Source organism: Pavona decussata, unplaced genomic scaffold (genome assembly GCF_977016875.1).
Source record: "Pavona decussata unplaced genomic scaffold, jaPavDecu1.1 SCAFFOLD_102, whole genome shotgun sequence".
Classification (NCBI taxonomy): Eukaryota; Metazoa; Cnidaria; class Anthozoa; order Scleractinia; family Agariciidae; genus Pavona; species Pavona decussata.
The window spans coordinates 4,686,684-4,701,285 of NW_028145517.1; the positions used below are offsets into that span (position 1 = coordinate 4,686,684).

The following is a 14,602-nucleotide window of genomic DNA, read 5'->3' on the forward strand; positions in this document are numbered from 1 at the left end:
AACGAAGCGCGCCGCGAGGGGAGTGGGGAAAACATTTTCTCGCAGCTTGCACCCGTTCAGGCTCTATCCACGTTAATATAACATTTCCGGTTGTTCCGACAGCGAAACACGTGTTTAGAGTGTCCAGCACAGAACCAGATGGTGGTCATTCACATACACTTCAAGCGCCCAACGAGCAAGAGAAAAAACAGTGGCTTAACGCAATACGAAGCGTGATACCACGCGCGGAAAATTACAAGACATACCTCTAATGTCACGCTGTCATCCCCCAAACGATGTAACGCAACACCATGGATGGACTCAATGGCGGCGTGCAGCTGAGCTGCACGAGAGAACATCTATATATGCTCGGAAAGACGAGGAACTTTCTGAAGAAGAAATTGTGTGGAGACTGACTGTTTGGTGCAGTATCCTCCCAGAATTAATATTTCGAGCCTCCGAGAATTGCCCGAGCCCGCGGTTTTTGGCTGATGCGTTGCCAGGCAACATGGTGTCTGGTTAAGTCAACTCTTGCCTTGTGGACTTTTTCCTGTTATGAAATCCTTGTGAATATTTGTATTTTACCATTTACTTAATCTAAGGACGCTTTATTCTTCGTCAACAAAACGGCTTCTTTATACTCTACTCTTTCTTCTTTTTACGACAATCTTCTCACATTTCTGTTCTATCCGAAACCTTTAGACCTTTGTTTCTATCAGAACTACAAAAGAATTAATTCGACCTCCTTTAGCTCGGACGCTAAGATCCTTCCTTAGAGTTTCTAGCTGGTTTTGCCGTCAAACGCAACAAATTTTGTAACGCAAAATTCCCTACAATATTAAGACTCTATTTCCCAAAAATTAGCCACGCAAAAGTCCTTTGAAAAAGTGTAAGACTACAGCTTGTATTCCGAATTTTAATGTAAGGCTATTTCTAGAAACAGCTAAATAGCAGATTCTACAATTCGCAAGAATGACTCGCATACAAAAGGACTGGCGATCAATTGAAGACTTTTCAAGAATCCCGTCATGTTATCCTGGTTGATCTGTCAACCGTTATTTGGTACGAGACTCATGTTTGAATACCGACATTTTAACATGCGCTCCAAGAGGCCTCGGTAAGATTTTCTTTGCCAATTTGTAACAAACTGTATATTATAATTGTAAAATTGTAAATTACTTGGAATGTATTATTTACTCTAGAATAGGGTGGTTTTTCTCTTGGCTATAGCCAAATCAAATCATTGCACCCTTACTATTAAATTCATACGAGTAGGAATAGCGTTTTTCAATTGAATGTCGAAAGTAATTTTGCGTTTGCTCTTGTTTTACTTTACTACGCTCTGTGATTGGTTAGAAGAACTCGCGCCACTTTCTCAACTAATGAAAACCAAAACCAATCGTGATTTGGTTTTTCCCGCGCTTGGTGCCGGTTACACGTATTTGCTTTTCATCCTGATTGGTTCCTTGGATTGTTTACCTCTGTTGTGATTGGCCAGAGTTATAACTTTGGCTTTCGTTTTACGATACTCACTCAAAAGCAAGACAAACTTAGATAATCGCCAAAATGCGCGGGAAAAGTCACGTGACTGGTAGCACCTTGCATCTGATTGGTTAAGTGAACAAATGCTTCGTTCTGATTGGTTCATGCATGATACATGGCCGTTTACGGAACCGTTTACAGTAAAAGATCTCGGTAAACGTAGAACTGGAGCAAACTCAAAATAATTTCGACAGCGATAGAAAGAACACTTATTATAATATAAGGCCTCAAACAGATGGTGAAACGGTCTCTTGTGAGTGAAAATTACCTCTTCATTTGATCCTAATAGTATCGTTTCGAGAAAAACAAGAGAAAGTTCCGCAGTCTTATTTCGGGGAATTTGTTTTCGGAAGAAAGCGTTTCGTGAAAATATTCTTGCGAAGGAAATATTTTATATGTAATGGCAAAAACAATTGCATTTATAACTGTAATATTAGTATAATGATAGTTAAGAAATCTAGAAATTAAATTAAGATCCGTCTTTTCTTTAGTAAGAAGGCCTTTGTAAAATGAATCAACAGCATGAGCCACGAGACGGGTCGCAAAGATATTATACAAATTGACATGTAAACTTTTGTTATATGCGACTGCAAGGAATTTTTGTATACCTTGTATATATCTAATTTTCAGTTGTCTATACCTTGTCGCGAAGTTATGTATTATCTGTACTGCCAACAAATACCCGAATACCTTAAATGTTTGCGAAGGAGTTTGAGCAGTGTTACCATGTAACGGTTCGCGTAACTTAAAACCGAGAAATTCAATCACCGCAATTTTTTTTTTTTACTTTAAAGCTCTGTGTTTCCAGGTTTTTATTTGCGACTGATGTGAAAATTTGTTGATGGAAATTTCATCGACCGCTTTTGCGTGATTTCCGGGAATTTTAAACTCCTCGAAAATTAAAGGTATTCGGCTCACGCTAGGAACGAAGCTTGCGAACGCATTCCTTTTTATCTGGCGGATAGTCTTCCCGCCTCTCGCGCGAAAACTCGACGCGCGCGTAGCCTATTTTGGGAAGTGCTCGCGTGTTGTCCTCGTTCGACTATCCTAGAGATAACCAAGGGGCTGTTCGTAGTCAAATGAAAACATTAAAATCAAGAAAATGCAAAACTATCTGTAACAAAATATGTACCAAAAGATTTATTTTTATGTCTTTCTACATCTGTTGGTCTTTTACGGTAAAGACTTAAAGTGACATCTACTTTTTGAATGAAATGTCTCTCTCTATGAACTAGAAAAATAAAAAATTGGAATAGAGTGGACAATATTTTAAAATGGCTATCAGCCTGATTTAATGATGATCCAAAGTCTGGAACCTCCATATAATAAAGTCCTCGGTATAACCGGCGAACAATATGCTCCATCCCGACCTGCTAAATGTATGAAAAACAACCCTGATGCAACGAACCCTCGATATAACGAACCAATTTCCCTTGGCACGCAAAACACTGCTTATTAAACAATGAATTGAACAGAAAGCGAATAGAAAGGCCTCGCATTTTCCCCCATGCTTCTAAAGGAAAATTATACTCGGCTCAACGAGTGTTCATATGGCAAGTTTTGGCTTGCCAAAAAAGTTAAGAAATAACTGATGATGTTTGGCTGTTTGAAACTGAAAAAGGAATCCAAAATGTTCCTGACAAGGTTTTTAAAACTTCCGTACTCTGTCAGACTTGCAACCATGGAATTGATCATGTTACCTTGTATTGTAGGCACATCAGCGACACCTAACGGTACGTCTCGTTTCGGAAGGCTGAAATCGGCTCAGAAACTCGGACTAAATAATGAAATTTTCTTTGACAAAATGTTGAAAATGTAACCGCACACTTTCGTAAAACTGCAAAACTACTTCGTTTTGTTTTCGGAGGGGCAAAAGTTTCATTTAAAGTGGGAAATAAGGTCAGCTAGCGTTTTTGAAGGAACCACCAAAACTGTCCGACTGTCGCGCTGTTTAAACTGAAGGAAATTTTAAGGTGCTAACTCCAAGCTACAAGAACTTGTAATTTTCCTTCCTCTAACTTATCAAGGAAACCTTGTTCACCTACAAATGAACGTGTCAATGAAACCTTGCTCATGTTTGAACGTAGTAACAACCAGTTCCTTGATGGGGAAAACCTGTCGTTGTTCATTGGGTAGCAGGGTCACTATATCACATCCTTCTCAGACTGTCAGAAAATTTGTCTTTTACCTAGCGTTGTAAGCACATGTCGCTGCTGTTTCACGTTTTTCCTGTGGAGTTCTAAATCCCCCTTAAACTCCTCTGACATAACAGAACTATGGTTGATGTATATATTTGTCACTACTTTCCTTTTTCATCTAAATGATACGTTTGACTGCATCTTGCATTTGTCACGGTAGTCCCTTTAATAGGGGCTCACGTTGGTAATATGCACAACGTTCTGATATCACCCTCTGGTTTCAGTGTTTATCGCATCATTGTCGTATTTAAGCAGCCAATCCAGTCGTTTCTCGCTTGTTAGGAAGTCACATGTCGCCAGTTTTCAGGGCCGAATTGCTTCATGTCGCGTTTTTCCCTTGAAAGGCCCTCTATGTTCAAGACCAAACACTGAACGAGTTCTTCAGGTTATTAAAAACGCGGTATGCCCCAGTCGAGATCGTTTAGAAATGGGCCTTCAACGGTCTCCTCGTTAGACACCTCTCTTGTTTCCGGAACGTCTTTGAAAACCTTGCTTTTTCGTCATCCCCATGAAAACGAAAATCTCTATTTTCAAAAGCCTCTGGTCGTCCTTTTTTTGATGATCTACACGCCTTGAAAACCAGTTGTGAGCCTAGGACGAACTTAACTGGTCCTCAAAAACTTGTTTCCTTTTGGGAAACCACTGCAGATGTTTTCTTTCAAGGAAAACTGAGATTTCATGCGTTCTTTAATGATAGTAGTTGAGAAAATCCTTTAGGCGTTTAGGCAGGGGTAGGAGGGGAATCTTGTCCGATGGCGGCCGTGGTAATCGTTGTCTGATGAGAAGTCGGCAACACTGAAGGAGTTTGGGTGGAGTTTCTGAAAAAAATACAGATAGACTGATTTATCAAGAATCGGCTTTGAAAGGCAGTAAATAAGCATGGTTTGAATATTTTTATTATCACAACCATGTACGTTTAAGACTCTCATTTCCTATGAGGGAGAGGCTGGGGAATTTACAAGCTCTTTATATTGCAAATCATGTGAAGGGAAGTAAATAAGCATGGTTTGAATATTTTTATTACAACCAAGTTTGGTTGACTCTCATTTCCTATGAGGGAGGGAGTGGGAAATTTACAAGCTCTTTATATTGCAAATCATGTGAAAACTTCTTTACATTATAGGTATTTTAGGCCTGAAAACGGATATTGCAAAATTACATATTTTTTTAATTGAAATAGGGCTAGATCTGGGTTGCACACCTCTACCAAAATTTCAGGGGGGGGGGGGGGGGTGGCGGTACCATCCTGGGTAACATGATGACCTAAAGAACAGCTACAACGTATCTCTCTCCTCCTGAGTCTTGGACAACTTTGCATCATACGGACATCATTTTCTTACCAGCTGTAGTTACAAGTATTTTTCTGCATGCTGCATCCGTAGCCAAGTCTGCTGGAACCTTACTCTGTGAGTTCCTCTGATAAACGTTTGCACCATACTCAAGCAGGAGTGACGCACACTCCTCATAACCACAGAGTGCTACCATATGCAGGGGTGCCTGGTGTCTTTTGATTGCATTAGGATTAGCGCCGGCATGAAGCAAGACTCATGCGCATTCCACATAGCCACGGAGACAAGCAACATGTAAAGCAGTTCCAAATTGATTCTCAGATTTCTCGAGATCTGCACCCACTTGCATCAACATCTCCAAGCAGTCAACATGTCCATTCAAAGCTGCTTCATGCAGAGGGGGAAAGGTGACCATCAAGGCAGGGTTCACTTCTGCACCAGCTTCTATCAAAAGATGGACACACTGTATGCACCCATTGGAGCAAGCAAAGCACAATGGTGTACTGCCATCTATGTTGTGTGCATTTGTCTGTGAAAATACATCAGGAAAAGAGCATGACTGTCAGCAAAACTAAAGCTAGGTAGCTACAATCCTGGACAAAATTAGTAGGGACAACTAACAAAATAATGGCAAAGTATGCATTTTTAACTGAAGCCATACCTACAGTCTGAGTCACCACAAGATTGTTAGAACTGTTTTTGGAAATCTTTTGACCTCCTTACAACCAATGTTGATACTCACTGGAATCATGCAGACTGCCAAAACATTGTGAGAAATCAACATTGCTTGGAGGGAGGGTAGGGAGTAGATTGAATTTAGTGGGCCTGGTTGCATAAAGCATCTTAAGATAAGTGTGAATTTCCAACATTTCATTCCCTGCCTATCAAAGAATTTTCTTGAGTTCCTTTGTGTTCTATATCTTCAGCAAGCCACCTTCAGACAAGTTGATCCAATAATGTAGTGCAAGTGACTTGCTGATTAGCATGTGTGGCAGGCATAGTTGGGGAGGGGAAATAGACGAAGTGAGAAAAGGTGATGGGGGTCTGGGAGAAGGAACTTCCCTCTTTCCTCTCCCCAGTCCCTCCTCCCTTTTTCTTGCTCCTTCTCCCCAATTACACCGGTCATGCAGCTACTGTAGGTCCGTACCCTCATCTTGTGTGTCTCAAATACCAAAATTTTGAAAGCAAAGAAAGAAGCTAAATGAGAAGTTTACTCTTTTAAGATGTACCTCTGCACCTTCAGATATTAAAATGTCCACAGCCTCTGGGTGACCACCAAAGCATGCTTCATGTAATGGTGTCATGAGATCAACTGTTCCACCATTCACATGGGCACCATGAGACAACAGCAACTTTATGAGATCAACATCCCCTTGCCTAGCTGCAATGTGGAGGGCTGTTTGTTGGTTTCTTGGATTAGCAAAGTTAACAGAAACTTCTGGTCTGGCAAGCAAATTCTTTATATAGCCCAGTGGATGTCTATTCTCGATGATTGCTTGTAAAAGGATCTCATTTGAGTCCATTGTGTATTGCTGACAGGAAAGAATAAAACAACTGCTAGTTAGAACAAAAGGTAACCTGCACAAAAAATAATGCATTTTTAGGCCTATTTCAGACGCCGAACTTTTCATGAGCTGAACTTAATTCAAATTACGGTCGGCCCAAATCACGAAAATCCCGCCTTTTGATTCAGACGCCAAACTTAATTTACTTGAAGGAAAACCAGTCGAAATGTTAGCGGGTTTTTTTTTTATTTTTAATTTTTTTATTTGAAATACGTTATAATAATTTATGCATTAGGTTCGGCTCATGAAAAGTTCGATGTCTGAATCGAAGCCGTTCCAAAGCCGAAATTCGCGGCTGAGCCAGGCGGGAAGAACGGCTAAGCCGTTTCACATTGAAACAGCCGTTCTCAACTGATTCAGACACTGAACTTTTCATGTACTTAATTCGAGGTATTAGGTTCGGCTCATGAAAAGTTCGGCGTCTGAACCGGGCCTTAAATTCAGTTGCTAATAAGCACAATTTCTTTCCACGAGTAATGAGAAAAATCTGTGTCATAGCAATCATCATCATCATCATCATCATATCTTTATGTACCCTGGGATTTTAGGGTTGCTTATGCAGCTAATATCTCCGAGCATTTACCCACCCAATAATGATGCCAGTGTCACAACCATTGCCATGTGCTCTTTTCATAAAATTCACAGATGGCAAAAGGCCAACAAAAACAAACATGTTCCTTGATGACCAGTAGCTCCATTTCTTAATGCACAATTTAGCTCCCAAACCTGACCAAAATCCCTGGCGGGGTGGGGGGCAGGGGTACTCCCTATAATGGACTTTACAGGGAGGCTCCGCCCGAAAGGGGTACCTTTTTCAGGATGGAGGTATAAAAGGGTAGGGATTTCACAAGCTGAAGTATAGTAAAGGGCTAGGGAAAACTGTCAATTAGGTATTTAAAAAGGCCTTTTGAAATATCTTGAACAGACCCAATGGAAAAAAGATAGTGAAATGAATCTGCAAATCAAACAGAATTTTTCCAGAACAAGTGGATGCAACTGGTTGGAATGGAATTTACTGTTTCATTTGCAAAAATTTCAATTTTCATTTTGTTTCCTTCTTGCACCATCATTGCCAATGCCAATAAAATCTACCAATATGATTTCAAATTTGAAACTGGAATTGAGGGTCTTTGCTCAGATGGCGAAAAAACCATTCTGACCTGGAAAGTTTCCAGAATTTCCAACTGAAAATTTTCACTAAATAGAAAGCACCCTGGATGTTCATCTGTAAAAGTTCTGTTAAGACCCTTCCACCCCTCTCTAATAAGCCTGCCCCCCCCCCCCCCAACACACAGACTTTCCTTGTTAGAAAATACGGGAGAAATACTAATAAACTCAGACACGCCAATGGCCAAACAACAGTCAGTTTGTCCATAGGAACAGAAGTATTATTGTGCCAAGGTAAGTTTGACATAGTGATAAATGCCCCATGTTTCAGACAGTTGGGGCGAAACATTGTGGAAAAGTAAATTTAGTTTTTGTTCAAACCCTTATGCACTCCACACTCTTGATACATTAAACCCCTATGTATTTCCGAGGCCTGAAACTAGATAATTGCCCCCCATGTGTTGTACTCTAAGATCCTACAGCAGGTAGCAAACTTTTCCTCGCTTTTTTCTGCACTTTTGCTTGTCAGTTAAGGACGGTGCCTACTTTTGTTACTGTGCATACGTTGTGCGCATCTCGACATACTCAGGTTTCCTATGGGTGGTGCCTACTAATACAGGGATATTTTTGGGTGGTTTCAAACTATTTGGTGAAACCAGAACTTAGGAACTGCTCTTGGTATCCAAGAGGAAAATTTGGGGTAACCATTCATTTTTAACTTTAGAGATAATAAAGCTTCAATAATAATAATAATAATAGTAATAATAATAATAATAATAATAATAATAATAATAATAATAATAATAATAATAATAATAAAAGAACCGCCATGCATTGCTTTGTATTTTACTACTTTTGAGAACAATTTTGGCTTAATTATTTCTAAAATATGCATGGCTATCCCCAGTTTTCTTTTTGGGTTACAGTGGCCCGTTTTAAGATCTGCTTTTCTCATATGGTCATAAACTGTGCCAAAATACTTCTGTATTAGAAGCCACCGTCCTTTGAATACAGACAGCTGATCTGATCATGACAGGTTCTGGGGTCTTCTGGCAGACACCCGAAACCCGATCTGCTCTCGCCAGCAGCAGTCAATTTTACAAACCTCCTTTTCTTCTAATTTTTACCGCCCTTGCATGTTCAACAGCAACCTTGAAGCTTGATCACCTTTTAATCTTTGCTTCTGAACAAACGGCAAAAGGCTGTTGCCCAACTGTTGCTTTCGCTATCAACAAGGCCTGGCTACCAAGACACTTCAAAATTTCCCCGTGAAGGGTGGGGAGGTTGGACAAGCTTTAAAAACGAAACTGAAACAAAAAGTCAGATTGCTTCACAAGCATTAATACGACGATGTGAAAAAATCGGTATATTTTTGTAACTTAATCCAAAAAGGATAAATTGAAGCCCTGTTTTGACGAAATTCAAAAGCATTTCCTTCTCTGTCCCTACCCCGGATAGGAATCGTAATCGCCATATTCCCGCGCTTGCATAGGATGGAGCAGTGTTTCTATCACGCGGTTCACATTTGCAGCGCTTGAAAGGTGGACGCACAAGAACGGCCGGAATGCAGTGAATTTAAGCCATAACGACGCTATTTCCAACGGCAGAAGAGTCATGAGGAGAAAAGTTAAGATTAGGACAACCCTTTTACGTATATTTGAGGAAAATGTTATCTCCAAAAGCGTTGAAATCCGTCGAAGGTCAAATCGGTGTTGATCAACCTCAACCTCGCGAGGGTTCAAGCTTATCTGAAGATGACACTCCACTAGCTGTACGTGTAAATTCGCAGGGACCAAGCCGGCTTAATAATGCTGGAAAACAACGTCTACGGCCTGTTAAAACGAAGATTGCGGGATTTGTAATCCCAAGGAAAAAGAAAGAGGCAAACGGTATACACGCTTTTCGTGTTGTGATATATTTTTGTGATTGTAATTATGCATGCAGCCGAGCGCGTTATAAATACACGTAAAGAATTTTGTGTAAACTAAACATCACTTCTTGTTTTGCAATTACCAGAACTTCTTCAAGTTTCCAATTTTGACACGAGAGAGGGAAAAGAATTACTTCGAAATATAGTGCAGTCGTACAGAGACCCGAATGTAGGAGCGACTTTCAAGTTTGAAAAGCTTGAACTTGTATTCAACGATCAGCTTTCTAGAGAGGTACGTATTCAATTCTCAATGCTCAACTCATCCGAAATACACTATGCGATCGATCTCTTTCATCACTTATGTTCGCGATTGTTTGTGTTTTTTATCGCAGTACCAGGAAAAGAAACAGTCTATGAGAAATGAGTGGCGAAATGCTCGAGACCTGGAAGATAAACATGCGTTCCTCTACACTCTTGACCGCGGCGAGGTTTGATTTTACTTTGAATTTGTTAAAAAGTTGTGCCTGTGCATGTAGCTGTTTTAAACTCAGACACCTTTTTTCTGTGCTAAACACGTGAAATTTTAATATAACCTCTTGATCGCGTTGTATAAAGAAAAAACGATGTATAGAAGAAAACTAGTGATTAATTACAAAGCGATGGTGATGGAAATTCTGTTTTCCAGACAGTTCATTCATTATTAGTCATTAAATAGAGTAACCATTCATGTTTTAGCCTATTTCTCGTCATGTGGTTCTTAATGTAGGCAAAGTTCATTCTGTGTTGGGATTTATATGAATTTACGACAATAGCTTGCCTGTTGACACACCAGGTTAAATACTGGCCAGCCATTGTTGATTTTGTGTTGATAAAAATATCAAACTGATCAAACTATGCCGTCATTTGAACGACTTAAAATTTTTATTTTTCTAGTTTTAGACTCCTTTTGCTATATTTCTTTTCTATGCCTTAGGTATTTCTTCATTTTTGTCATAATTTGGGAGTGATGATTTTTAAGGGGTATGAACAGGAAAGGAGCAATCCAAATTAATATTCATTATCTCAGAAAACAGCTGCTCTCTGTTCATGTAATTGTCTATTAAGTGTGGGAATTGATATTGTAATGAGGTTCAACTGGTTTATTTATCAGTTATTTAGACAAAATTGGAAGTTTTACATGCAAATTGTCAATAATTTTTGTTTGTGTTACGTTAACTTTGTGATCAAAGCTTTAATTTGTGATGATCGGAACTTCATTTTCCGTTACATCAGCTGCCTGGTAATAAGCTTCCTTTTGTAGTCGTTATATTATTTTGTCTGAAATGCTGTGGAACATCTGCCAGTTTGTTTGATGTTTGCATTTTTAAATTGTTAATATTATTGTTACCCAAAACGATAGCAAACACTGTAGGTGTCATCGGACACTGCCTAACCAAGCTTAGCCATGCCCCAACTTTGGTTGGACATACAGCAGAACCCTGTTAATACAACCTCCTTTGGGCCGTGAAAATGTGGTCGTAATATCAGGGTGGTTTAATTAACGAGGGTGTTAAAATAAGGAAATGACTGGACTTTCAATTTGTTCGGGTCACAAAAAGGTGGTCATACTAACAAAGTGGTTGTGTTAACAGGTTTGTCGCAAGGTGGTGTTACACTGTACATGCAATGTCCAGACATTTTTGACCCCAGTTTCGCAAAGAATGAATAACTTTATTCAGAAGATAACTCACCAACCAGCCAATAAAACAAACTTTAGAAATCATTTGGGAAGATCTTCATATACGTGTAGCCCTGTGCATAATGATCTTATAACTTGCCTTTATTCATTATAGCATGGGGGTAATACAAATCTTTCCAGGTATTTATCTACTGGGTAGTGATTGTTTTATATGCACATTACTTGGATTAAAGGGGAAGTATCATGGGGTTTTTGACCTTTTTTGTTAAAAATGGTGAAATAAGACCTTAACTTTGCTACAAAATAATTCTAGAACAACGAGAGGAGAGAAAACAACTCAGTTCTTGAGAGGAACAACCTGTGATCTATTCTAGCATATTTTGGAAACAAAAATGAGAGAACTTGAAAAACGTTAGCCTAATATTTTTCAAGTTTCAATCCATTCCGACCTACTCTATCTCTGGCTAGAGGCCCTAATCGACAGTTTTATTGTACTGGGGTGATAATTTATAACAAACCTATTATTTTTTGTTTCTGTTGTCAGACAAACATTTTTGGGTTTGAAATGACATCAGATTTTCGTGATACTTCCCCTTTAAATATAAAACTTGTTAAAACCTTGAGGTTGCAAACTTTAAATGTCACCGAGGAAAGTTGATGTCAAAATTTGATTGTCAGTTACAAATATTTGTCAACAAAGAGTTAGTTTTAACACTTCACTCCCATGATCTGAATTTTAATTCTACTGACTGACTGCCATGCATTTCTTTTTAAAGTTAAATCACAGAATTTGTTGTTATACCTAGAGTTGATGATTTTCTAACGGCAAAATTACATATTCCAGGGAGTGGAAGGATTAAGCAAATCTAAATCTACTGTAGTAACTCATTTTGTTCTCTTTAACAGGCAAAGAAAATTTGTGAAGTGGGCCTGGAGGTTGGGTCAACATCATTATCTTGTCTGGGAGATCCCTCAATGGGTAAGCAAATGATATCTAAGGAGTAGTTTAATCCATCTAACTTGAACTCAAGACACAAGACTTTTAAAGAAAACAGCTCTAGATAATGTCTTAAAAAAAGCAATACCGGACTCTGTCATAATGAATATAAGGGAAAAGATACCCTCTTCAAAGCCAGAATAATGTCTAAGGTCAGACATGTTGTAAGCTGACAAACTTCCTTTGCTTGGCTGTTGATTGTCATGTTGTTTTGGTTGGTCCCTCCCCTCCGCTTAATAATTACTGATAAACAACCAAACAAAGGAAGTTTGTCAACTTCCAAAGTGGCTGACTATAAATGTTTATTCCGACTCTGAATGAGGTATCTTTTCACGTTATACTCTAGGTATCTGTAATCTAGTGAAGGAAATTTTTTTGTTTTGAATTGAAGTTCCACGGTAATTCTGCTGTACTCACATCCTTCTCTGTATAATAGGTGGTCTGCTCATCTATGTAATAAATGTACTGATAGGTGTTGCGGTTAACACCATCACATTGCTTTCATTCCTGTTTATCTTACATGTAACTCAGGTGTTTACCTTTGCCGTCATGCTGATGTGATTTCCAAGAAACCACTTCCCCTCTGTGCTTTGGGATATCTGATTGTTTTCAAAGTCATCAAGGTTAGTACAACCATTATCATCGAGGTCTAAATATGTTGAATTTATTATTTTATTTTATTTGAGAGGTGAGCATGCCACTCAAACCAAAGTGCAGCATTATGTCTCTTTTTCTCAGTGCGTAAGCGGGCAGAATTCTGTAAATCATACAATCTGATTGGTTCCTGCAGCAGGTGGAATTTTTCGATCTTGCCCGTGAACCCGGGGGATTTTTTTCCAGATCTGGGCCTTGTTTGCTTGCTGAAAAAAAAATTGCAAAGTTATTCACTGGCCTAGGTTTGTCCACATTAGGAAAAACTGTGCCCGCTGTCTTGAGTACGGCCCTTGAGCACTATTTTTCCCAGTTCGGACCTCGCAGCCGGTGAATAACCCATGTAACGTCCCACATTTTCTTTGCAGGGCAAAGTAAAGCCAGTTACCGAAAGGACAGGTACAGCTGGTACAGACCTGCTGGAGCCAACACCCAACTTTGACTGCCATGTGTCAAGATCCATTCAAAGCCTTCCTGCCAACACTCCACTTAGCCAAGTCTTTGATTATTCGCAGGTGACTAAAAGTATTTTGTTTTGCTTGTCAAGGTGTCCTTTATAGGATGCCACTAACGTTGTTTAGCTTGTCAACTGTTCCTGTGGGACCTGACAGAAAGGTTTCAACTGCTGCTATTCACTTCCTGTTGGTTTGATCTTTGCAAGAAACAGCTATTTTGTCAGTGGGATGTCTTAAAATCAGGGATTTTTCTAGAATGGAGCATTATGGGATTGAGCCTTTATGCCCTAACAGTGATCAGCATCAAATTTCTCCTTGTAATTCCAATGCTTGTTCAACCCCTGAGGTAATGAGAATTAAGGATATGAATTTTTCTTGATATTTTAATAACTTCTCCCCAGTACTTTTATAGGAAAAGTACAGGGGCAAGATAGGAGAATTTGTTTGAAGGTTGAAGGGTTAATTAAAAATCAATTAATATTGTCAGTTGCCCTCCAAACCTTTAATCTTGTGTTTGGCACACTGACTGATGTTTGTCCTTTGTTTGTAGTATTATTTCTATGAATTTGCTGAAGAGGGTGATGACCTGCATGTCAAGAGGCCTAGGCAGTGTCTGCCATATGCTGTTCTCACCTTTAAGTTTGGAAATTCTTCCACGACAGAAGAAATATCTGTTGCACAAGTAAGTCATGCTCTTCCACCTACTTTGCAAGTTTGAGGCCCATTTTATGTCCCCCTGCCTCTAGATCTAATAGGCTCCCCAATTTGGAGATCAGATTCCTTAATACCCCGGCCTCTCTCCTCCCTATGAAGCCCCTTCCTTTCCCATGTTCGAAATGCCAAAAAAATTTGAAAGAAATGTGATGTTTTGTTTTAAGCCTGGGCCCAGTTGTTCAAAGCCTGATTAAGCTAATCCTGGATTAACATGAACTTTGATTCGAGTTTAATTACTAATCTGTAAAGATTTTTCCAAACAATTTTTGCCCCTCAGTTTTGACTTGGACTTTTCTTTACCTGTAGCTTGAAATTAGGCTTTAAAATCACTTTTCGAGAGCGAGATGGAAAAGTCGATTAAATTTTAATGGTAGATTAGTGTTAGTCGCCTTTCAAACAACCCGGCCCTGGTGAATGAATGATAGGGGTATTTTTCAGTCAGTGAAACAGGCATATTTGGAAAAAGAAAAACTGTGTTCTCTCAACGGGGTCGAACCTATGACCTTGCTAGTTCCGATGCTAGTCTCCTATACCTCACTGGTAGAGCATCTGAACTA

General features: G+C 39.3%; 2 protein-coding genes and 1 pseudogene across 10 annotated transcripts in view; 2 read left to right on the top strand and 1 right to left on the bottom strand.

Moving 5' to 3' along the window:
• Nucleotides 1-2,800, top strand: part of LOC146471782 (neuroepithelial cell-transforming gene 1 protein-like) — a 27,898-nt gene extending 25,098 nt beyond the window's left edge. For all 5 annotated transcript variants that reach the window (XM_085120328.1, XM_085120327.1, XM_085120329.1 and 2 more), the window contains one exon: nucleotides 103-2,800. In XM_085120328.1, the coding sequence (XP_084976454.1) occupies nucleotides 103-251 (149 nt within the window). In that variant the 3' untranslated portion in view covers nucleotides 252-2,800. The remainder of the gene's footprint in view (nucleotides 1-102) is intronic.
• Nucleotides 2,637-9,196, bottom strand: LOC146471783 (uncharacterized; annotated as a pseudogene). Its single transcript, XR_014866705.1, has 4 exons — nucleotides 9,130-9,196; nucleotides 6,238-6,540; nucleotides 5,060-5,537; nucleotides 2,637-4,537 (listed from the first exon to the last, which is right to left on the bottom strand). The product of XR_014866705.1 is annotated as an uncharacterized LOC146471783 (transcript).
• A 150-nt stretch (nucleotides 9,197-9,346) lies between these two features.
• LOC146471784 (uncharacterized) overlaps nucleotides 9,347-14,602 on the top strand; it is a 45,223-nt gene continuing 39,967 nt past the window's right edge. For all 4 annotated transcript variants that reach the window (XM_085120315.1, XM_085120316.1, XM_085120318.1 and 1 more), the window contains exons 1-7: nucleotides 9,347-9,569; nucleotides 9,697-9,842; nucleotides 9,943-10,038; nucleotides 12,135-12,207; nucleotides 12,757-12,848; nucleotides 13,245-13,391; nucleotides 13,882-14,013. In XM_085120315.1, the coding sequence (XP_084976441.1) occupies nucleotides 9,347-9,569; nucleotides 9,697-9,842; nucleotides 9,943-10,038; nucleotides 12,135-12,207; nucleotides 12,757-12,848; nucleotides 13,245-13,391; nucleotides 13,882-14,013 (909 nt within the window). The remainder of the gene's footprint in view (nucleotides 9,570-9,696; nucleotides 9,843-9,942; nucleotides 10,039-12,134; nucleotides 12,208-12,756; nucleotides 12,849-13,244; nucleotides 13,392-13,881; nucleotides 14,014-14,602) is intronic.